The sequence below is a fragment of the Sinohyriopsis cumingii genome, chromosome 2 (assembly GCF_028554795.1).
Source record: "Sinohyriopsis cumingii isolate HCF-2022 chromosome 2, ASM2855479v2, whole genome shotgun sequence".
Classification (NCBI taxonomy): Eukaryota; Metazoa; Mollusca; class Bivalvia; order Unionida; family Unionidae; genus Sinohyriopsis; species Sinohyriopsis cumingii.
In genome coordinates this window covers 135,068,242-135,094,215 of record NC_142962.1, presented here as the reverse complement: position 1 = coordinate 135,094,215, position 25,974 = coordinate 135,068,242, and the positions used below count along the sequence as shown (strand labels likewise).

The following is a 25,974-nucleotide window of genomic DNA, read 5'->3' as shown; positions in this document are numbered from 1 at the left end:
TCGTCTTCTTAGTTTCCGTCATGATAGAAAACTGTGTCGCGTGGATTGACTTCGCACAGACGCTAGCCCACCTATATAGGGAATGTGACGTCACAGACTGCTCTCTTCGGATTGGACGACTGACTACATGTTGTGACTGAATTTTGTAACACGTGTTTGGATTGGTGAATGAACTCAATCCGTTTCGATCCTCCCTTCCCCTATACATACATAGATAGATAGATAGATACATACATACATACATACATACATACATACATACATACATACATACATACATACATACATACATAGGTGCATACATACTCCACACATACATAGATAAATTGACATATGAGTTAGCGGTAATTTTGTTTCTTTTGTCAAATTTGCCTGATAATTTGTTTATGTGCGATATGTACATGTCTGTGGGTTTTTTTTCTTGCTTATGAGCGGAAGTTCTGATAAGTTCTGTGATATCTCCCAGGGATTTCTCTTAAGAGTTCATCATCCTTCAGTACTCTGACAAAAGTTTCAATATCCTTTCTTCGTGAAAATTTTGATTTTCCTGTCTGGAAACTTTCCAATTCAGAGACTGTTGTAGAGTATATTTTGTCTAGAACATGGTCAACCCCAAAAGCCAACTTGCTATGTCTGTCCAAAGTGGCGTCACTCAGCTGATGACCGGACCATCGAAAGCTTTCTATAAAGATAATAAAAAATCAGCATTAATATTTTAACCTCCAAAATTAATATTATGCGGCAGTTTTCAAATTAATAAACACAGAATATATTAGACTGGCGGCCGAGACCAACGGCGGAATGCACTAATTGTGCTGAAGCTTTCGCCTGTGTATAAATCGGATGATCGGACCGCACGCTATTAATTATTACCCAATCATTAGTCAGTTCCCAATGATATATGGAATCGGGTCACAATTAATACTTTCAGTTCAGTACCCACGAATGTAGTTCTAGTCTACTTTAGAACAGTTTTCCCTCTCTTATTTTGGTGGTGATAGAAGAGTTTTATTTATGCTTTTTTGGTAGGGATTTAAACGTAATTGTTTATTCTTGAGAATATGAGCTCAGTGTGTTGTTGTCTGTGTGTATTTCGGCGACAGTGCACAGTGAGTACAAAAGACCTTGGTGATGATCCAGAAGTGAAATCTGTGTTCTGTTTACATGCTGCTATGTTGACAGTCCAGCATCTAAAAAAATAGCAGGTCAACCTTTGACGAGAACTTCACTGTGAAGTCATCTTTGAAGGTATTTTAGATTAACATATGATTTGTATTGATTGTCACACAGTGGAAAGGTCAGTATTGAAAAACAAATGTAAAGAACATATAGTAAAACTAATTGTGTTCTATGTCCTGTTAGGGCAGCATTGATTCAAATTTAAATTGCTATAAAACATTTATTATTAATGATAGACACATGAGATTTTCACACCATGTGTATATTGACTGTAGCAATCAGAAAATATATTTAAAATTTAAAACATTTAAATAATTTTTTTTAAAAATTAATTTTCAAATTTTTAAAATTTAAAAATAAATTTTTTCCTATAAATTCACAGAAATAGTTTCTGTTGGAGATGACACTCATTATTTTTAGCTGCAGTGTATTCCTACACCATATAAAAGTTGCAATGGAGGATTATTTTCAAAGCCTGTCAGCGAAAATCTCATTAAATTCTGTAATAGCACATACTTGTGTTTGTAAAATATGGACAGGAAATGTAACAGCCGATGGATTATATGGCCTATTGTCATATAAGGATCCCGTGACAAACACATGGAAGAAAAAACATGTTCACAGACTGGCACTGATGGTGAAGTTGAGAAGTCTGACTATACCAAAGGTGCTAGATGCATCCCATTTATGCCATAATAATTTGTGTGTGAATGTGGATCATCTGATTCAAGAGCGTCATTCCGTTAACAATAATAGGCAGTATTGCAAAGGTTATGGTCATTGCATTGGCCATGGTGACTATCCAGAGTGCATGATAAAGCTGAAATTGTAATATGGAATAAATTCAGGTATCATGATATATCCTTTACACCCACCCACATCCATATCAATTTATGTCTGGCATTGATGGAAGGAAGGATGGATGGATGAATGTGTTGAGTAGCATGGAGAAAGGAAAGAGTGTGGTCTTTATTTTAGTAGACCATGCTGGTATGACAGTGCTTTCTTAAATACATTCCTCCCTCGCTTTCTTCCTTCCTTCCTTCATTCATTCATTCAGCTAGTCTAGTAAGTCATGTCTTGTCATGTCATGCTATTTGAATTTTGAATTTTTTAATCTTTATTTATTTTGCTTTTTAATTTCTTTATTTGTGTCTTCATATTCAGAGAAAACTGTTAGTAGTAACGTGGTGTGCTGTAGGGTCTAGGGGGACTTACCATTAAAAACAGGGTCCTGGCACTATAAGGTCTAGGTAAATTTAACATGGGAAAGTTTTTAATATCTTATAGGGTCTATGGGAATTTAACATGAGGATTGGGCCTGTCTAGGGACAATGGGGAAAGAATACAGGACAGACAAGAGACATTTTTTTAAAAAAAAAGGAAATGGAGGCAATGAAAAGGGATGTCTTTTTCGAGGCATTGGAGTGGCTCTGAAAAGGACCTTTGGTTTCTTCTTTTATTTCCCCCACTTCTTCCACCAAGTTCTCACTTTTTCCATCATTCCTTTCTTCTTCTTCTCCTTCTCTGGTATCAAGTCAGGATGGCCCAATGCTCTGAACTTTTCCTGGACTTTTATCCAATTTTGATTGAGCCTCTCAAACTCTTAATTTTCTTGTTGTTTTCTCGTTCTTTTCTCTCTTTTGTCCAGTTGTCTTTGATCTTCTTTACTTCTACCTCCATCACTTTTCTCATTAATTTCTCTCCTTTCTTCAGTCTGTCCAGGCCTCTCTGCACATAAGAACATTCTGTCCCATACAACATATCTTCAAGAAAGCACCTGACTTTGCTTGCATTGTCAAGTGCTTCCTTTAAGCTTCCCACTCTGACATAGGGGGGATTCATCATACCTCTCAACCTCTTTTCCCCCTCTTCTATCATTCCTGCTACCACGTCTTTTGCTACGTTCAGGCTATTCGCATAGTCCAGGTACTCTGCTATCTTCCATTCTTTTTCTAGTCTCTCCACTACATAGATAGCATCCATTATCCAACAGTAAATATCTACCAAGTTATTAAACAACTCTGTTGTAGCTACCATTTTCGTTCTCCTTATTCCGTAGAATGGTACGAATGACCAACGTTATGGGCTTTATATGAAAAGCAAGGACGTGAAGAAAAACATCCCCTACTTTTGTCATCTCATATTATATACTATTCACACAAAGGTGATTAGCCATATAATGTAACCTCATTATATACTATCCACACACTGGAAGCAACAAAACTAAACCCAAATCTACTATTCACACACGCCAAGCAGCAAAAAAACATAACCATAATCTACTATCCACATACTCAAAGCAGCCAAATCAAACCCAAACTATACTATCCACACAAGCCAAGCAGCAAAAACATATCTATAATCTACTATCCACACAAACGTACTTGAGCACTTACAAAACCCAACAATCTACTATCCACACAAACGTCCTTTAGCGCTTACAAACACACATGAACACATACAATCACACCAGGAAAAGAGTGAGTGTTTATATTCTCACTACTCCACATACACACATTGGCAAATAGTTTGTCTTTTCTAGAGTTTTGGTTAGCCCTGAAAAGGGCTGTTTGTTTGTGAACTCCAGATGCACTGATCTAATCCTGGCATCTCCCGGGTCTGGCACCGCAGACACATCTCCTACTCCAGTCTCCTTCCCAGTTAACTCTATTAGATGGGAGTGCAGAGGCTGGATGGTTAGCGTCAGCACCCCAATCTTCACTTTCTGGGATTTGGAACACTTGTTGTTCCCTCTCTATTCTCCTGCGCTGCCAGAACTTAGGATGACGTGGTTGCGGCTGTTGTACTGGTACCTGTGGTTGCTGCTGTTGTACTGGTACTGGTGCTAGCTGTGCTTGCGGTTGTTGTGCTGGTACCGGTGTTGCCTGTGGAGGTGCCAATGGTTTAACCCCATACACAGGTCTCATGATCCAGTGAGACAAGATTGGGCTTTTCTGTCCTTCTTCCACTTTCTTTTATTTTGCCTCTTTTTCTTTTTCTATTCTTTCTCTTTCTTCTAAGGCTTTTGGGTCAGCTCTTTCAGGAGCTGCCTGGCATATTCCAGGTGCATCTGGAGTTCGATGAGCTTTTTGAGTCTGCTGTTCATTCTGTAGTGTTGATCAATCAACAATGGTAGTCAGACATGCTTTGCTTCGTTGGATTATAGTGGTGTTCGTTCGCCATGAGCATGTACCACTGGTTAATGGTGCCACAGGCACCTTTTTGATTACTCCTGGGGGAAAGAATGGTGCCACATCCTCCAGGCTTTAATGAACTCACAGATTACTTTTTGATTCAAGCCGTTAGGTTGTAGGACTATTTGTCCTTAACAACCTAAATGTAAGGCTCTTACATGAGTGGGAACATTGAAAGCACGTACTCATGTTAGTTAAGTTGGATTGAACTGCCCCAGGTGTCAACCCAAGCAGTATGTGACGCACGCTCCGATTGGTCGGTAGCGATGACGTCACATTAGGACACCTGGTCGTGTGGCAAGTGGAAATCGTTCCACATCTAGCCACGTGTACGAAGTCCGAGCATTGTGGAGGAGGAAAGGCACTCGGCAAGCCAGCCATGGATGTTGTGTACTTCCTGAAACGCTAGCCCGTACTTATTTCAAATTAAGTCCATTTGTACTAATGGACAATAAAAAATACCAGTAATGTGTAAGCCACCTCTACAATTGAGTCAAATCAACATAAGTTCTAATTTTGAATGAATATTTACGAACAAGTTTGAATTTCGTGTACAGAGTGTACATAAAATAAGAATTAAAAACCAATTAGTGAAGTCTAAACGACTTATATTAGTTTGAGTCACGCATAGTAAGAATTAAGTGTAAAAATTTAGACGGCGGTACCAAAACAGGTCCAATTTGGATTAATAATAGAGATATTATCAAATACGGCTTTCAGCCAAATGAAAGCCGTGTAGCATTAAAGCAATGCTAGCAATCTTGTATTCTTCTATCTCTTCATAGACTGCTTGTTGAACTGCAGGCTTCCGGTGTTACTGGTAGCTGTACGGTATAGTAGGTTGTCACATAAGTTTCTCTGGTGTCCGGGTCTTACTACTTCCTTTTTTGAAAGTTGGCCAGCTAGACTTTCCATTAAACTCTTGTAAGTCCACTCTTTCTTCGTATCAGCTAGTATTTACATTCATCTACTTTCTGACATGGTTCAGGTGGTGCGCTTCTCACTGTGTTGGACATCCACGTGTAAGCTGCTTCCTTCCTTCACTCTCTGTTGATTTCGGTGAAATTTGTTTCAGGAAAGTTGGTTTAGTGAACGTTAATGGTCTTAGCAAGAACAGTGTAGAGTACATTACTCTTCTATTAGTGCTATGGCCACATTCTTTGTTCTGTGATCCTACTGCACGTGTTTCTTGCTCTTCCCTCCCGCTCACCGCTCCTGGGACACCGGTCCTGCTTCGTCGCTGTCCACTGCCTGAATGAATATGTGATGAATGGGTAGTCAGACTGCCGAGTGGTTTTCAATTTAGATCAAAAGCGCGGACGTGAAGGAAAACATCCCCTAAGACCCAAAACTTCTATTACCTAGATCATCACCCAAAACGCGTGGACCTAAAAGAAACACACTCACTTTTTTATACTACCCATCACTATTCGTAAAAAAATTCATTATTCCCTTAAAGAAAATGCTTATACACTTTCTAACCAAGATAAAGAATTCATGTGCCTATAGACGCACTTCTAATTTTTTTCTAATTTGTTATAGGCAAATCAATAATTATTTCTTTTCTAGAGGTTGGGGTAGCCCTGAAAAGGGCTGTTTTTTTGTTTGGTGTGAACTTGAAGCTATGGCAATCTTTTTTAGGATCTAATATTGCTGCGTCCTCTGACGACAGGTTTTCTCACAGGATAAGGTCTGCTTCTTCGGAAAGAGAAGAAGAACTCTTTGGTGTCGATACGACAGTCGACAAAGCCTCTGTCAGGTTCAGCTTGCTGGTGCTGCTGCTCTCTCTCTCTCTGTTCTCTTTGCTGTTTCTGAAGTCTGTACTTCTCACTCCATTCTTCTTTCTCCCTGTTAATTTCTTCTATGAAGAGCTCTTCAATCAGGTCTTCAGTGACTTTTAACATTCTCACATTCTCTATCTCTTCCGGCTTCGGTATCAGACTGTGTCTGACACGATGCAAATTCACCTAGGCTTCGTTCAACTTAGCTAATCTGGAGCGCTTCTTCGTAGGAGGATGAATCGACAATGCATGGCCAGACTTGAGACTACCCCGGTTTTATGGTCAAAACGCGGAAGTGAAGGAAAACTTCTCTACACGGTTTTCGAGTCGGAACGTTCAATGAGTGTTATGGGAGGGATAGAGAGAAGTCAAAGAGCATGAATCGTGATACCTATAGCAAAACAAACGACAAAGGCATTTTTTCCTTCAAAACACAACATTTTTATTCAAAATCACTTAACACTAACAAGTAACCACAAAATTTTAACATTAACCATTCAATTTAACATTAAACATATTTTCTAACTTTTTTTTTTGTCAAATCACTAACACTATTTTGGACAGGGCTGATAACGTTGTGAATGAAATTGTGATTTCCACTGTTGGAAGTCATTAGGCCATTGATGGACACTACTTTTCCTAGCTTGAGACAAAAGATAAGTATAATGGTCACAAAACCATCGATCTACTTTCATATCGTTTCTAGAAGAAGAATGAGGATCAAAATGAGTCACTAAATGTTCTAAGGAATATCCCAGGCTGCGATGATGCAGAAAATACACACAATATTGTCCACACACCACGGAATCTGTGCCATGTAATTTCACGTTATTGTATCGTGTGGTCTGAGCATTTCTTCTCATAAAGTCAATGATATCGTCTTCCAAAGGAGGCAATCCATACGAATCGAAATATTCCACACATCCTTCTTGAGGAAAGTAGACGGCTACCCAGTGGGTTCCTGGGAGATGACTGTCGTCCGTGTTGATTACATAAGCTTAATGATCTTGAGGTTTGCGATGAGAGAGTTCATATTTAGCACATACGACAGGATTCCAAGAAGCAGTGTACGAACTGTGGTTCAAAAGGTAATAAAGTTCCCAGGTATCCATGTTTTTGTGTGTTTTTTTTCTTCACAGGTAATGATAAGTGATCAATTCGATTCTGACTTTCTCTTGGAAAATGTCTGACAAGTAACAGGCGTTTAGCTCCGACTTCTTACTCTGGTCAAAGAGAGATTCGATGCGACTGATCTCCAGAGGCGTTAATGGAGGAGAAGAATATTTATCCAAGCCTTTATACCACTCATTCAACACGAATTCTGTCTCGATGAGACCCCAAGCTTCGTCCAGATACTCGTCCAACTTTTTTTCTTGACTCAACATCAGACATTTATCGTGTTGAATTTGACTGGAATGATAGCTGTGACATCCATAGCACTCCTCCTTGATCAATTCCTTCATTTTATCTGCCAGGACTGTAGCAAAACAGGAGGCTAAATGGGCTTCTTGTTCTGGCCATCGGGACGTCATCATGATGACATCTTCGTCTTTGTCTAGGGATTCTTCTTCTTTTACAGTCTCCTCACATTCCATGTCCAAAGTTTCTCCACTTTGTAAAGAGGGATAACAGTCTTCCATAGCTTCTAATAGTCTAGAATGATTTCTCTCAAACTGTTGATTTCTATGGTATTATCGAATTCTGCATACAGGATGATGTTCACTGTGGGGACCAGTGCCTCTTCAAACTGAAGTTCCACACGAATCTGGCCGGATTTTATAGGGTGGAAATGTCCCTCGTCGCTGCCTTGATCGGGAGTGAAATCAAAACCCCACAAAGCATAGCCTCCTACATAATCCTGGTACGATATGCCGTGAGTGGTGTTGGTTCCTAACACTCCGGTGGCTTCGTACAGGGACAAGTACAACCTCAAGTAATTCTTCTGGGTTAAGTTAGGCTCAAAGGGTCGAGTACACAAGGTCTTGCCATCGCGACTGACTTCAATTTTAGACACACCAAAGTGTCGAAAGTTGAAAGGATTTTCATTGCGGGCTCCGTTGAAAGCTGCATTGCTGACGATACCAATGACTAAACGCTTGGGTAACTGTCCTTGTAACAGATGATCTTCGATCATGGATCGCTGTCCAGTGGGAATGGTGAAGGTTTTCACTTCCACGCGACGAATCGGATACTTGGCGGTCGTTCTGCTCAACGTGTGACTGATGTCGTTTCCCACTTTAGGTAACACTTCCACACGACGCACGTAAAACCTGGCTTCTTGGATGATGGTTTTGAAAGTGGCATCAGCAGCAGCCATCAAATGGAAGGCAGCACTACTACGATTCAGTCTCAGGCGGACATCCACTCCGTTCAGCAAATACTTTTCTTGTAACCACATGTCCAAATGCAAACGATCCATCAGTTCTAAACTACGGCTTGCTTTGATTTTCTCTTTACGGCTATTATAACCCACATTGTGAAGATTGCCGCCTTCTGCTGCAGCTATGTCGTTAAACTTGTCTGCCGTGTCAGGTTTCCATACCACGCAAGCATCCAGATGAGTTATTTTGGCCTCTGTGATGTACGACAAGAGATTTTCCAGGTACGCACGATAAGGGTAAGTGTCCTTGCTGCTGCTGACCAGTTTGTTATTCAAGTACAAGTCCACCTCACTGAAAAGGGAATGCATGAAATTGTTGACGGGGGCTACATTATCTGCGTCGTCTATAATGCCACCGTCCGCTTCGGTTACTTTGACTTTCAGGTACAAGTAACGATGTAATCTTCGGGCTGTCCTTTGATTTCAAACTCGATGGGAGCTGAATCTGTCAATGAGGAGACTGGATGAAATTCTACCCACTGGAATTCTTGCTTCGTCATCATAGTGGGTGGCATGGCAAACAGATCCAGTTCCGAACTGGAACAGGCGCAAGACTCTCGGTGCATCATTTTGTCTGTTTCTCAATAATTTAATAATTCAAAACGTCTAAGTCTCGAACAGTTCTTCTTTTCTTTGTCTTTCTAGCTTGAGAAGTGTGAAGTCTGGTGAAAGGGTGTTTTCTTCTTCGTCTCTTTCTGCCTTGTCCTTGCTGTGGCTTCAGGGAAGTAGGAATGCCTGACTAGCTAGCGTACAGGGCATTTATAGGTGTTTCTCGTCGGCCTAAAAGGTCTTTGCCCGTTTGCACCAAGACATTTTTGCCTGCCCACAAGAAGGCTTCTTCAGGGTTTTGTTTGTCGATGATGACATTTTGGAGAAATTCTTTACCGTGTGTAAGTGCCGCATCTTTCAAAGCGTGCAATCCGCGTGTCACCATCGGTTTCATCACCGGAGTAACTGAACGAAAGGCTGATTTTAACATGTCTCCTAAACCGTGTCCTCGCTGTCGAGCAACACCTCGGTACACTGGACACATGACTTCGTGAGAGAACCGTTTTCGAAAATGGAGTTTCACCGTGACTTTTCCTTTGGTGAATGGAATATTTTGTCCCAGATCTCCTTTTATAGCAATGTTGACCGTGTCCAAATACGACATATTGACGGGCAAATAATGAGGATGTACAAATTCGCGGTGTATGTGATAAGTGTTTCCACCTTACTCGTCAGCGTTCGTTGCAGAATCCACTTTGAACGGAATGACACGCAGTAACCGTACGGAGGTGTGTCCCACCTGGTTGTACTCCACCATATCGGAGTACACAAAGATCAAATTCAGTCCTTGGTTCAGTTCTACCGGGACACGAAAAAACTTGGCAAAAGAATCGTTGTCGGAAATGACTGGTAATTCGGGTTTTTGTTCTACTTTCTTTCTTATCTCCATGTCCCCGCCCAACATGGCAAACAATTCAGGACAAAATAAAATGGACATAATTTTACTCCCCTCAGGAAATTTCATCAGGAAGCGACGAGCTACTTTGTGGTACTCCAAGGCGACACTTTTTTTGACACTCTCCAAAACTTTAAGAAACACGACATTAAACCTGGAGGCTATGGTGCTCACCAAATGTTGACCGCTAAAATACTTGCCTGGGGAACGAACAAGTTATAGGTGGTCGACTTTTGATTTTTTGCGGTAGGGACTTTCTTCTCATATTTGACAAAGGTATCCAAGTACTGTTGCATTTGTTCGTCATGAACTTCCATTGAAAAAAATATTTTGATTGGGAAGGACATTGAGTACTTGAGTCTGGTGAATGATTTCTACCAAAGCCACTTCCCAATGGGCTTCGTGATCTAATTGGATGGCCTGAGAAAATTTGGTCGTGTAACAGCATAGAGTGTTGTTGGGAAACACCTCCATGGAACTGTCACTGGGTAAGGTTAAGTAAAATTGGTTATGGTGACTCATAATTCCAGAGTTCTGTGGCTGTCCGAGGGGTTACTGGACGTCAGAGGCGTGTCTCCGCTTAAAATGGGGTTGTTGTTGTTGTTATTGGAGTGGTGACTGACACTGGTACTGGACACAAGGTTCCCGTTGTTCCCGTTCGAGAAGAATTTCAGGGAGGGATTGGGAAGCAGGTAACCGATGCAACTGCTTGATAAAATGGTCCACAATTGTTTGTCTCCTTGTTGCAAACTCAAATTGGCAATGGCTGCACCGATGACACAATACACCATAAAAATTAGGCAGAAAAAGACGATTTGCGTTTTAGGCACACGTTCTCCACACCACACCCACAAGGGTTGCTTCTGTAAATCTTGCAGAGAAGAACTGGGTGAAGGAGTGGTCGCAGCAGCTGAGTCTGTGTGAAAGGGCATGATGGTCACTTCTTTTTATTGTCGATGACTTGCGAAGCGTCGATCCAAGAATCAAAGCTGGGTGGATATCCTTTCCAACGTACTTTGACTTCTTTGACACGTCGTTTACCTACTTTACGGGTTCTGCGTTCGAGAATGCTTTCGATGTCGTACACGTCGTCTTCTTTTTTGGTGACACGTTGTAACTCTGGCAAATAAAACGTTCCTTTTAACACTTCTCCGTTCATGTCTTCCAATTTATAGACGGCAGGATGACGGCTATGCACTCGTCCAGTGACAGAAACAATTCGGTGGTCCAGTTAGGTAAGTAACCTTTGTCGAAAGTGCGTTTGGTTTTGCCAATGCGCACCCAATCTCCTACGGTCAAGACTGCACTTTTCTTGGGGACAGACCCCGTCGGGGACGTACTAAAAAGGCGATCAGACACCAGCAATTCGTTATCGGGAGTCACCTCTTGTGGGACACGTCCTATGCTTCGATGGTAAGATTGGTTGTACGCTTGCACCAGGTGCGGTAAGATGTCAATGTACTTCAGAGTGTGGTGATGCGTAAAATATTTCCACATGCGTTCTTTCAAAGTGCGTTGAAAACGATCCACGATACTAGCTTTGGTTTCAAGATTCTCGGTGGTAAAAAATGAATGTCACGTTTCTTTAATTCTTTTTGGGAAGCTTGATTCAGAAATTCGGTACCTTTGTCCGTTTACCATCGAAGAGGGTGACGACCACTTTGTTCGACACCCGCTGCAGGGCTCGCACTAACTCACTGCTCGATTTGGAAGTCAAGGGCACGACCCAGGCAAATTTGGAAAAGACATCGATGACACAAAACAAATATTTGTAGCCACGATTGTAGGTGGCCAAATGAGAGACATCGGCTAAATCGGCTTGCCATTGATGATCGATACCTTCCACTTGGGTGCAAATTCTGAAAAACTTGCGTCGACTGGGTTTGTGTAAAGTGTAGGTAGCTTGTTCTTGTAACCATCGTTGCACTTGAGGTAAACGGAGACTTTTCAGTCGAGTTTTGGCAGCATGATACAATTTTTGAACTCCTTCGTAACCTGCAGGATGGGAGGGATCGTAGTAAATGCTGGCTAACACCTTTTCCATTTTATTTTTTGTTTGTTAATAAGGCACCCACTCTTTGAGGATGCTACTCTTTTTCTCTTCGGGTATTTTCTTGGACTGTAATGCTTTGCGTGTCCGACCGGCAATAGGTGTCGAGGAGGAGGATGTCTGAACAGGGGATATCGGTTCTTGTTTCACTTCTGTCTTCACCTTCTTTTTCTCTTCTGATGATGAAGGGGTGGTCATCATCTTTTTAATCCATCCAATTCTGGAGGTAGGTGGTGTTGTTAACTTGCATACTTTTTCTGGAGGAGTTTGAAACCCTTTCTCTTCCTCTTCTCCATTTTTATGTCTTGGTCACTGGCAGTAGTAGTGGTGGTGGTGGTGCTGGACTTTTCATTAAGGTCTTAAAATCCATCAGAGTGAGTAGAGCCGTTTCGTGTAAAGCTTTCTGGTGAAAAAGTTGCAGTCGTTGCAAGAGTTGACCGTACTTTTGTGATTTTTCTGTTTCGGACAAATCGTTGCGATCCATCAAGGACTGCAATTCGTGTTGTAACTGGGACATCTTGCTCAAATTGGGATTGGGAGGCAAATGCGGGGTGCGTTGTTCTTGCCAACGATGGTATTCCATCCATCATTTGCAAGGTACTAAAGCTAGTTTTCGTCCTTCCATTGGATGTCAGGGGTCAATTCTGAGATCTTGAGACTCCAGAGGGCCTTTTTATCTTGCTCCCACCAGTCCTCCCAACACGGTTCCAAAGACTCCTTTCAGTAATGGGCCTAACAAGAGGGGTAACATTCCTCCACGCTGGACCAACCTTCTTCTTTTGTCCAATGGGAATTTTCTTTTGAACCATTTGGCGAAGAATGTGACGATGTTTGCCTAAGCATTGTTTCTGGTGTTTGGACAAAGGGATCGTGCCTTTCAAAACGTTCAAACAACATTCGCACACGGTATCTATGACCTCTTTGGAGGCCGTTTGAATGAGTTTTTTTTTTCGCAGGGGTGGAGAAGCTTTGGACAGGACAGATAACATGTCCCCATGTTTGACTAAACGTGGAGGCAGTCCTTTCCTTTTCTTTCCTTGGAGTTTAGAAGAGGAAAGTTTTCTGGAGGGTGACATCTCTGCTTATGGTTTCCGGGACATTCACCAAAGATCCACTAACGTCGATGACTTAGCACACTCCCTTTTATCTTTTTTTTTTGGACTATCGCTTCGTCATAAAGGTGACAATGTTTTTTCCAGAATCGTCAAGGAATCCTCCCCTTTGTTGACGCCTCTTTTTCTTTGAACGACTGTATCTTTTCTTAGGGTAACGTCGATGCTTGGCTAAGCGCTTTGTCGGATGACGAGCCTGTCTTGGCCTCTTTCTTTTTTGACGATAGTGACGGTGTGCACTTCTTTGAGGTAACATCTTTTGGAAGTTCACTGATACCCTACTTTGTCGCAGACCTTTTTTATATTGGAACGCGTCGCCACTGATTGTCTTTACGTCGTATCAACTTGAGGACAGGCATGACACGTCGTGCAGGGGTACGTAACGGACTAAATCGAGCCATTTCTTGCTTGGACAAATCCAGTAAACTCTGTAACATGCCCGATCTGTCTTGGACTTTGATTTTGGGAGCAGGTACTTTGTGAGGAGCTGCCACTGCCACTAAATTGGAGGGTCCTTCCACTGGAAAAGTTCTTGGTGTCATCAACGGAGAAGTTCTTGGTGTCATCAACGGAGACGTTCTTGGTGTGATCAACGTCTCCAAGTACTTCTCAGTTCTGGGTGTCATCAACGGAGAAGTGGATGAACCTCAGGCTACCGGAGACGCGGTCACAGCCGTTGCAGGTCGTGGTTTGCGAGTGTAAGGTTGCGTCCTGGCCGATGTACCTCTCTTGCGACTTGTTTTCTGTGGGCTTTTCTTTTTCCGGGGACTTATTCTCTGTTTCTTTTTCTGGGGGCTTTTCTTTTTCCGGGATGGTGACTGGAAAGAGGAGGGTCCCGCCACTGGAAAAGTTCTTGGAGACACGGGTCTCCTTGGGGACCTGGTCTTGACACCGTGGCTCTTTTTCTTGTTCTTGGAGCTTCGTTTGGCTTTTTTCTTGGGGAGAGCTTTGGGAGCATTAGGATCCCACCTTAAGAGAGAATGAATGATGACACCTCCTAGAGTACCGCTCCCTCCAGATTTCAAAATGATTTATTTTTTTGGTTTGAGTGTCGATGCGGGGATCGGCCAGTTGGGTCAAAGCGACTTTGTTTCGATCAAAAAAGCGTTTGGTTTGATGAGGAATCTGAATTATGCCTTGCAGTAATTGGCGTGCTGTCACCGTGAACCATCGAAAGACTTCTTTGAGACTGGCTTCTAAGACACGAGCACGTATTTGTGGATTTTTCTCGCGATTGATGCTATACAAGGCACGAATCAATTTGACGGGAAGATGAGACTGAAGTTACGTCATGTTGTGACTGTGTGAGACAGACGAAAAGTGTCGGAGCTTTTATAGATTTTTTGTGGGGTTAAGTCGAGGATGGAGACGTGTACAGGACAGGCCCTCCGTCTTCACACCAGTTGTGAAACAATTGGGTACGAAATCGCAAATAATCCGGGGTAGTAGGTTTCAAATCGACGAGTAAATGAGCGTGTGGAGTTTGAGTCGCATCGTCGTACGCCTGAGTGAGCCAAGACGTTCCTAACTGTTTGGCTAAGACTTGCACTTGCGATTTATCTCGAGGGTTTTTAAACATGACCACGTAATGCGCACTGAGACTGAAGGTGCGATGGGCTTTACTTTGTTGAAACAAATTTTGAGTGATGTAAATGACACTGGCATTACGATGATGCCCTTTGCGCGTAAACCACATTTTAATTTCTTCTTCGTCTTCTCCTAACATGTCGTCGAAAATGACCAAATGGGTTTGACGGGAGTCAGAGACGATTCCGTCGTCTTCTTTAGGAATGCCTTCCACAAACACGATGGAATCGCCTTGACTTTCTCGCAAGAGGCTGTACGCCGATTGCCACTCTTTGTAACACCACACGATGTGTTGAGGTGGACGATCGATCAAATGATGTTTATGTTCGATCAAACGTTTGACAAATTCGGTTTTGCCTGAACCGCTAGGTCCAGCAATGAGCATGTTAAAGGGATGACGAAGATACAAAACCTCCAAACTGGCACGATCTAAGTGTTCGTCGATGACTTTGAAAGTGGAGGAAGAGGGAGCAGAGACAGCAGAGGTAGCCATAGTGTCAGGAATTTCACTTGTGACACGAAAACAGACAAGACAAGAGTTTTTATACCCTTTTTCAGGACACATTTATTGATATTTTAAAAATGAACACGAAAGACAAGTACATAAAAGCCAAAGGCTTAAGTACAATGTTAAAATACACAGCAGAACAATCAAAGTGGAATAGAAACAAGTCACTGTACAATATGTTTTTGGTAACCAAGATGTCCTAGGGACAGTGTGTAATGTTCTGCCCAGTTCTATAGCGGGTAAGGTCACACAAGTGTCCTCCCGAAAGGGTCTTTCAGTCATGTCCACGACAGTCCTGTCCTGTGTGACGGGTTCTTCTTCTTCTGGTTTGGTCACTAACACAGGTTGAAAAGTGACTTTTTTCTTTGGACGTTGAGAGGAAGGATCACATCTCTTGAGCATACTGGGCCACTTCTTGGGTCCAAGCCTCAAAACCCCATTTTTTCCAGGCACGTACATCTGTCCAATGGGGGTGAAAGTCACAAGCTACACACACATCGTCATACACGTCTTCGGTAGCTAAAAGTTGAAGAATCTTTTTGTACCGTAGAGGTCGTGAAGTATCCAGATGAAAACGTAAGGCTTTGAGAAAAATGAGACTTTCGTGACCATTTAAAGGCACCACTTTCATGTTGAATTGGGTGACAAGTACTGTTGGTAAAGAGTCCACAAGGAATCGGCTGGTAAACGAAATCCCAGAAAACACTAAGACACACACTACGCGTCGTCCCAAATTCAATGGATACAGTTGTCGTACTTAGTGATGGTAATCCTCCACGGTTTGAATAGTGTCATTGAGTTCCTTCCATGGAATCTGTTCAATCTCATGTGATAAAAGTCTTGGCATGACAGCCTGTTTTTATACTCTCTTTTTGTTTGGAAGCAATAAATGTACTTTCTAGCCAGAGATGTTCGTTCTCCAGTAGGAAATTTAAATGCTGCATCCTGTAACTTACAGTCCAGAGTTCGTTCAAACGTTTTCTCTTCCACTAAACAGATTCCACGTAAAAGACCTTTGTAATCCTTTAACTCTTCTTCCTCAATTCTTTGCACTAGGTGAATCTCGAAGTAACGAAAATCACAAACACGTGGATCATTTGCGACCTGGAAGTATTTCACAAGGTCTGACCACTGAAAATTTTTGACGAATCAGCTCTCTTATAGCATTCAGATACCAGTGGTTTAAAAATCGGTGACGTAACGGATGCAATTGTTCTTTACGTTTGACTTGTATTTTGACCAGTTCTTCGTAAATGTGTTCTCTCAACTCCACATGCAAAGGACGATTGTTCTCTTGTAAAGTATCCATGAATAGGTCATTCTAAATCCTCTTTTCTCTGACACAAGAAATGTACTGTTTGCACAGACATGGTTTTACTTCAGTGTCGAATCTAAATCGTTTAGTCACTAATTTGCACATTACAGTTCTTTCAGAAGTTTCCTCTTTCACTAAGTTGACATTCTGTAAAAGATGTTGGTAACTCGTTAACTCTTCCTCTGGAATTCGATGCGGTATGTTTACATTGTAAGAAATAAAATCATCAATAACAAACCAATCCATTTTAAAACCATGGGGTAGTTGATGAAGGTCTGACCAATGAAACACTTTTGCCTGAATCAGTCCTTTTATAGCATTCAGATACCAGTGGTTTAAACACCGGTGACGTAACGGATGCAATTGTTCTTTACGTTTGACTTGTATTTTGACCAGTTCTCGGTAAATGCGTTCTCTCAACTCCACAGGCAAAGCACGAATGTTCTCTTGTAAAGTATCCATTCAAATATATTGTCCCACTAAAGGTAAATAGTGACAACTGGGAGACCATCGAGCATGTTCCAGGTAAGCTGAATCTTGTGGTTCCCAGTGGTGAAGTGACACACCGCAACTGAAGCACTTGACTTTATCCCCTTCGCCCAAGTAGAAAAATCCAGCTCTGGCTAATTCTTCGGGGGTTGGTCCTCCCAGACACTTAGGTTTCAAAATTGCAGTATTCAGACAAACGCACAGGGTACGAGTATTCGTCTTTCACAGGTTCGTTTCGATGAGGGTAGGGTGACATGGATAGGAGTTTGCTCAGGGCTGGATGACATCCGTAGTGGGATAGACATGAAGGTTGACATCCACATTTAAAATGAAACCCAGTAAAGTGTCCAAGAGAACGAGTGGCATCGCTTTCGCATCCCTCAGGTTTGACACGCACAGCATCACTTTCCATGATAGGGGTAGTGAGAACAAAGTTCCCATGATGCTTTACGGCATCGCTAAGGTCACAGCGTACAGCATCACTCCTATCGCAAGGCTCGCAATTGCATTCTACTTCAGAAGACCCAAACTTTAATTGTGCCTGTTTGAACTTGTTTTGTGTTTCTCTGAAAGTATTCATCTTGTTCGCTTGGTCTTGGTAGTCACAATGAACTATTGATCTTGCCTATGGTTCCTTTTTATACTAATCGCAATGAAGTCTCAAGCTTGTACATCGTTCCTTTTTTATGTCTAGTGCAGGAAGGTACCGTCTCTAAGGTGCCGTCATAATTGTAAAGTAGTGTAATGGGTGGAAAGGCCACAGGAAGGTAAGGACAGTGCGGAGATCATCGAGTATGTTCCAGATTAGCTGAATCTTTATAGATACATAGATCCATTCGTAACTTCAGGCCACAACTGAAACACTGTGCTTCGTATCATAATCCAGTCTCAGGTCCCAAGTAGACAATCCTGTTCTAGCTGAAAACATTCGAAGTAGGTAATCCTGTTATTCCCGTGGGCCATTTTTGAAACGTTTCCAATCGACGGGCACAATCACAATAGTCAGACAAGAAGACCGGAAAAAGGTACGGTTTGAACTTGGAGTTCTCATTGGATTTCTCACTCGATTCTTGCTGTGGCGAAGTCATTCTTCTGGTTAGTGGCTATCCTCATACAACCTATGTTTTATACCAACGTGTGCATACGGCAGAGTGAAGTGATTGGGAAGTCGCACTCGCTTCTGGTACACGATTTTATAGACTTTTTCCAAGGGTCGACTGACGATGTGGTGAGTGGGTAAACGTACAATCTTGTTTGGCTGATAGGTAGTCACTTTAAAGTGTTCATCTTTTCCAGAGTGCAAGGCTTCTTTCAATACGCCAATGTTCACCACTCGACTGGTACGATAATTCAGAGTCAACCCTTTCACTTTACACTTCGTGTGCACTTCTCCTTGTTTGTTCCTGTATTCGGAGCCGTACTGTTTAAGGAACTTGCGAAACTTAGAATCTTGTCGTCGGGGTGCTCGTCTGTCCAGGCTCCTAAACGGTCTCCTTCGATGCCAGGGTGCTGTTGACCCGTGCGCTCGATGTAGATGCAACTGCCCGTGTCAAAGTACAGGACGCGTTCCCCTAACAGTTCTAAAGCTTCGTACAATTTTAAGCGAGCATGAGCTGTCACCTAAGCCGCAATGATGACATTTAAAAAGGGGTCGGCTTCTACAAAGTCCAGATCTTCTTCGTAATTGACTAAGATCAAATTCTCGCGAACGACGTCCACGTGTTTCATGAATTTGGTTTTGTCGTGAATCATCTGAAAGTAGAGGAAAGTTTCTGTCAAATACTCCCTCTTGGGTAAACACGGTCGTTGTGCCATTTTGCCCCACAAGCAATTTAACATCACTTTGGCAAACGATCTCCTGCCTTCGTTTTTCTCGATGTGGTCTAAAGTAATGCCTTCTTGTGCCCAGTATTTCTCTTTGAATGTCTTTTGGTCTTCGGGAGTGTGACACCAGGAAGGATAGCCATTGGCTTCTTGTTTCAGTTTCAAAAAGGCATCCACGTAGTCTGCAAAAAGGCCTTTCTGACTAGGGTCACCCTTGTGGTATTGTTGTATCTTGGGAAAGTGGCAAATTTCGTACACTTCTATCAGTTGGTATCCCATGTCGAGAGCTTTGAACAATTTCACGCTGACCCACGTCCCCGTCAAGGCACGTTCTTCCTGGGAGTGTTGACAAGGCTGATCTTGGTTACACGTTTCGGCACAAGTACGGCACAAGGGAAACATCAGCTTGCCTTGGCAATGGTGAGGTAACACGGGATGGTACAAGTCCGTGGGAGGTAAAACTTTGCACTTGATCAGACCTTCGTATTGTCGAATGTTTTTCAGGTCGATGTGTTCCGTTAGCAATCGCGGATGCCCTGCAGGAAAACGACAATATTTGCACAAGTAGGGATACAGTGAACACACGTCCAAGTATTTGATTTCTTCTCCTTTCTCTTCGTTAGCATGGTACAGCAAAGAGGTAGCATTATTTCTTCCTCCGTACGAACTGTCCCTTGGGTTCAGGGGGTCCATCAGCTTGTAACTTTCCACGATGCGTTTAAATTCGGGATCAGTTTTCAAACGGTGATCGTACTCGTGTTTCCACATTTCCACCACTTGGTATCCTTGCTGTTCTAACTTTAGGCGTCGCTGACAAGTGGCCTGGTACAAGTCTTCCATGGTTCGTTGTAAAAACTGATTTTTAGTGCCACGATCAGGGTAACAGACGGGACACCCGTGAAATAATCAACCGTTAAACTCGTACACGATCTTGGGGTTTTCTAAGTCCCAGCCATCCACCGAATGCGTTCCAATGGTCTTTTCACCCCCTCCGTCGCACAAGTAATGTAACCAACGTAGGGCTTTGACCGAGTATTGACGTTTGACAAAGTTGGTAGTTTGAGGACTGATGACAGCCAGGGGATTTTCAGGCATGAAACGTTGTCGGTAGACTAAGGAACACGCTTGGCAATGGTACAAGCTTCTTTCAAAGGAACCCCTCCGTCTTCCATGAACAGTTCTCGAAATTTTCAACAGCAACGCCGTAAAATGTCTACGTCGGAATGACAATACTTTAACATTTCTTCCTGAAAGTCAAAAGGGTCCGAGGCATGGGTCTGGTACCAAGCGTAGAAAGCTTCTCGTTGTTAGGTACGCATGTTGTCGGGGTCGTAGTCTTGAGCCTCAGGCAAATGGCGTAGAACGGCATGTTGATTGGCTTCGGTATTGAAAAAGTGTGGAAAGTAGCCTTTAGCCATTTCTGTCATTCCAAACGTTTTAGGCATTCGACTCAAAGGCATGGCCAAGTAACTCACTGAATCTTTAAACTGTACTTGTCCCACTTCCATGGACATGATTTTGAGTCAGTTCAAAGTCACTTTAGGACGTTCGGTACCATGTTCGGTATAGTAGCTCAAAAGAAATTGTCCATCGTATCCTGAGAAATTGTGGGCCATCACTGTGGCATGGCGATGACAATCGCCGTCACGTTCAATGTCCTCTTGGCTCCATGTCTCGTCGATGGGGTCTAAGACCCATTTGGCAAAATCGGCTAACGTGTTCGGTCCCCGAAAGAGTTTTTCACGTCCTCCAGGAACCTTACTGCAGTGACGGCAATGACTAAAGATAGGCTCTTGAATGCACTTTTCACACGCTCGATGAGCCAGGCAGAAATTAGAAATGTGAATGCCAGTCTCTTGCATGCATTCGAAATCGAAAAAGATTAAATTTCCTTTCTTCTGGTCATCTTCTTGTTGTGGTTGGTATTTTTGAATGTAACATTGGTGTTCCAAGTCCACGATTCGGTGACAAATGTGACATTTTTTCTTTCCTCGACATACATGTACTTCGGTAGTATTGGTACATATGCAATGTCCACACGTAGGGCACAATCTCAGCAGTTGATATGCACATTTCTTCTGTGAACCTTGCGTCTTCAAATGTTGTTGGTAACAGGCAGTGCTGACAAACGTGCGCAGACAAGCAGGACAATGCACTCGTTCTTGTCCTTTGTCCAGACAGGGTTGAGAGGCCAAACATCCTGAGCATTTCGTTCCACAATACTTGTGATGCTCTCGATTGTTGTAGCCATAGTCCCATTTCTCACAATAATAACTGTATCTCAGGAATGCGGTGATACTGGTAATGGTATCGAAATGGTCATCGTAATGATAGAGATGAATGTATTTTCCGTCCTTAAAGTCTTTCCCTGGAAACAACAGAGACCCGCCCATTTCTTGAGGGTGCACTTTCAAGGTCTAGCGTGGCACTATGGCTTCTTGCAATTTTTGCACTTCAGGAATGCCACAGGGTATTTCTTTGGACAGGCTGGCTTGTTGTAACAGGAGTTCTGCTTCATTTCGTTGTTTGGATCGGTCCGATTGTCGAATGTTCCCCCAGGTTCTTTTCCATTCTACCGTGTCGTTTTTGTCGGCATAGGGTCGTCCCACCACGATGGCACAGGCTAAACACATCTGGTCTTGAGAATTGTGAATTTGGACGAGGCTACGCTTAATACTGCGAAGGCCGTTCACCAAAAGACCTTTTTGCGTCCAGTCCCTTGAGGAGGAAAGACGTGGGTGATGGATAGTGTGGCTTTTCTTTCGGTGATGTCAAACTGGTCATTGGATTGTTGCACATGTTGAATCTTGTCCATGACTTTGGAAGGGGTTAATTCTGCGGGACTGCTAAACTCGATCCAAACAGGAGATTTCAAACGGTCGTGTTGTATGGAAAGTCTCAAGCGATCGTCTTTTTTGGCTTGACATTGTGGCTTGAGTGTGGTGAGCAAAGAATCTCACACCTCGGTGATGAACCCTTCTGCTTTCTCCAATGGTACGTCCGACTTGAAATCTTTAAACTTCACCCTATAAGTGTAAGCCGTGGTTCTAAATTTTCTAGAGGAGCGCTTTTCTGTCTCTCAAATGTGATAGTACTTTTCAGGGTTAACTTAGGGTGGTAAACTTTGATTAGATGAAAACTCACTAGGCCTGGATTCTGGTTCACTCATGTCCTCTTCAAAATCACTGGCATCAATTTGGGCCAGGACTTCAGCGATGGTACGAGGCGATAGATCACGTTTCTGCCTCTTACTTTCTTCTTCTTTCTTCTCGAATGAATTTATCGTTTCATCTTGACCGAAAAAAGTCAATTGACTAAAGTTTAAACACCATGGGTTACTTTATATCCATGACAGACCAGCGTATATATAAAGCGTGTGTGTCTTGTCCTTTCACTATTCATTTCACTCTCAAACCGAGGAGAACAATGGACGAGACTACACAGATCGAACTTTTCATCGGAGCTTTGCGAGGGGTCATCAGAAAATTTTCTTCAGACCAGTCGACGGACTACTCACCCTCCTTTCGAGATAAAAGTCAAGATACTTGCTATATCTGTCATAAGAAAGGACATTGGTCTTCAGAGTGTCCAGACCGTCAAAAAAACAAAACAAGGGTTAGAAGAGACAAAAGTCAAGATACCTGTTATCATTGTCAAGAAAAAAGACATTGGTCTCCAGATTGCCCTAAGAAACAACAGGAGCAAGAAGAAGAAGAAGAGAGGAGTTATGGAGAGGAAGAAGAGCAAGAAAGCAGACAGGTGAAGAAACAGGAGAAAAAAAGAAGGGAAGAAAGTGAGGATGAAGAGGAGGAAAAAGCTGTGAAAGTGAAGACATTTAAAAAAAAGAGAGTGAACAAAGACAAAGAAGAAGTCTATGAACTTTTTAAAGTGCTATGTTGTGTTGTGAATTGAATTGTAAAATTTGTACCAGAATAGACAGTCTATAAAAAGTAAGTGTCTCTTGGTTTTGATTTTTAGAATAAGAATCTACAGTCACGCACTCACACATTCACAAGTACCACAAGGGTAAAAAAGTTTTTTTTTGAGTTTTAATTGATGTTGGCAATTGAAATAGTATATCTTTTCGAGAGACATGGGTGGCCCTGAAAAGGGCCTTTGGGGTATTTGTTGGTTTTAAATAACAAACTTAGGAAGCAATCAGCTTTAACTGTCTTAAGCCTTTGCCACGGCCAAGGCCTACTTCTGGACTGTGTACTGTCGATGATGATGATGATTTGGTAGAAATCACTAAGGGCGGTACCATAGGTGTTGTCACAGGGTTGGGTTGTTTAACGCGGGAAGGTCTTTTTCTCTTCGGTCGTAATAAAGAAATCTGATACATTTGTTTCAGACTTCTTAACTCCGCTAAAATGTTCAACAGTACCGTCACGGTTTGACTTTCACCCTCTTGTTTCTTTGCTGCTTCTTGTTGTTGTTGTTTTTTTCTTACCTCTTCTTCTTGCTGTTGCTGCTGTAGGAGAAAAGCTTGTTCTGCTTCCTTTTGCTGTTGTATAAATTTCTCCAATTCTTCTTTCTGCCTTTGATTAAAATTCATCACGTGTGGTAAAGAAGGAGAAGGTGGTGAAGGTAATGGTTCCGGAACAAATTCTTGCGAAAGAAAATCCACAAAATCGCAATTCACCTCTTCTGGAAGTAAGTCCGGGTTAACGTGGGTAGTCTCCGTGGCCGGTGCATCCCAATTTATTGTCTTCTGAGTTTGCGCCATGTTTATGCTAACTGTGACCCTTGACAGGCCCAATCCCCATGTTAAATTCCCACAGACCCTACAAGACATTAAAAAATTGCCCATGTTAAATTTACCTAGACCCTATAGTGCCAGGACCCTGTTTTTAATGGTAAGTCCCCTAGACCCTATAGCACCCCACGTTACTACTACTGTTTCTACCTCTCCATTGGTCTCATCATGTGGTAGTAAGTAACACAACTGCACATAACATGCTTTGTGTTACCTACGGATTTCCCCACTTCAGTTTTCCCTTGTGTACAATTTGTTCTTCATGGTGTCTTTGAGCACTTTCATTTTCCACATGGAATTAAAATAACTTTTTTTCTGTCTGCAGTGTCCATTGGCTCCTGCTAAACCTTTGCATATGAGTGATCGCCCTTGGTGTCTAGCAGTCCTTTGCAGTAGTCAGACTTCCTATTGCCTTGCTGTGTCCTGTACCTCAGATGGGTCTGTATCATATTTCCTCGTCTTGCTAGAATACGTTTCCTGGTTTGTGGATGCTTTTGATACAATTGATAGTAAGTGCAGTCTTTATCCATTGTCTCCAGTGATCTCAGTCCTTGTTGAAAGTTTACCTCCCAAGTGTGTCACTTTTATTTTCAGTGATGATCACAGGCTGTTATTGAGTCTGTGTATTGTTGAATGCACTCTTGCCTCAAACTTTCTGGAATAGTTCACATTTTTAGGTAATGAAACACTAATCGATCTGTTCACCGCCTCACATTTATGTGTGTTTGTGTTCAGTCGCAGTCTTTCTACAACATCACAGAAGAGTTTCATTATCAGAACTTCTACCAGGATATTCTTATCATTTTTTGTCATGTTGAGATGAGTCACTTGATGAGCGCCCAGGTATGCTGATCGCATCCACCAGCTGTTAGTACTTCCTCCCCCACAGACCTTTGAATAATGCCGGCATTTTTAGCAGTCCCCCTCAATAACAGCGCAGAGTGGCATCCAGTACTTGGGGAAGTTGACATTTAATTTTTGTAACATCACCACTATTGTCCTCCATCAATTGTTTGAAGATTAAACCGCAACGTGCTTTAATGTCTTGGCTGACAATTTTTTATTTGAGCCTTTTTCTTTCTCTTGTTCTTATTCCTGGAAAAATGTTTGCACTAAATATTGCAGAATTACCTTTTGAACTGTAAACGACCCAAATGGATGGGATCCGATAGTCTTTCTACTTTCCACATTGGACGCTGAATTGTGTAAGCATTTTGGAAGCCAGCAGCAGCCTGTGCATCTCCATCTGTTGTTGCATGTCTAATGAGAATCTCTTGCAGCACAAACTTGTTTCACATTTCTCTTGCCATTTCATACTCTGAATGTGGTGTAACTGGTGACAGATTTGCTGTGCAGTCAACATGGCCTCCTGGACATTGCACATCAAAACCTTTCCCCTTCAGCCCTGCTCCAGTCCAACACAGCTTGTTTTCTACTGTAGTCCCCACAATGTATTGCTTCTCTGTAACAGTTTCGCAGGCAATTCCAACAGCTTGTGATGAACTTTGACCAGGTTTCTTTTCACGTCCAAAGCTAATGGCATTTTATCTTGCATCAAAAGCAACATTTATTTGCTCAGGATGCTGAACACCACGCATGACATTAACTTGTCTGACTAGTTTCATCTTGTCTGTCATGACCATTTCATTGAGCTCCACAGTTGCTTTGCCTACAAGGTTGGAAGCCCTTTGCATATATGTTCTGCTAGGTGGCAGAATGTCAGTGGCTGCAAGCAAGTATCTAGCTCTGGTGTTGCCCATTGGTGTATCTTGTAGTCCAGCATGAAACATCATATTTACAGCAGCAGGATTTGGCCCAGGTGTATTTGTTCTTATCTCCTCATACAACTTATACTATGGTGACTTAAAGCTGTAGTTTTTACACATCATAGTATGCTTCCAAGCAAGTCCCCATTTTATTTCGTTAGCAATTTGGAATTCTGGTCTGCCACATTATGTTGACTTGATTACCATGGCGACGAATAATATCATTCCACATTTCAACATTTTTTTCATACAGATCATACGTGTCCAATCGTGCTCATTCAAATTTGTCTCTTTCAGGTCCAGTTTTGCTTCGGATGATGGTCGTAGAACGTTTTCAGACCCAGGTGTGCCATTGCAGTCTGGTGCCTGAACTGACTTGAGACCCCCATTTGTCGGCTTTGTCACTGCTATGAGAGAGAACATGTCAGCATCCATTCTTATATTCACTGGAACAGATGCAGCACTGGAACTTGGTAGAGTATCGTCAGATATATGACTCCTTTGTTATGTGAAATATATCCAGGTTTTAAAAAAAAGTTGTCTTCCTCTTCTTGTATCCTTTCATGGTTTCAGTTACAAAAACTGC

General features: G+C 42.3%; 1 protein-coding gene across 1 annotated transcript in view; it reads right to left on the bottom strand.

The window, feature by feature from the left end:
• Nucleotides 1-338: 338 nt before the first annotated feature.
• Nucleotides 339-25,974, bottom strand: part of LOC149805889 (uncharacterized) — a 28,627-nt gene continuing 2,991 nt past the window's right edge. The window contains exon 2 of the mRNA XM_089950643.1: nucleotides 339-682. Within this exon, the coding sequence (XP_089806769.1) occupies nucleotides 426-682 (257 nt within the window). The 3' untranslated portion in view covers nucleotides 339-425. The remainder of the gene's footprint in view (nucleotides 683-25,974) is intronic.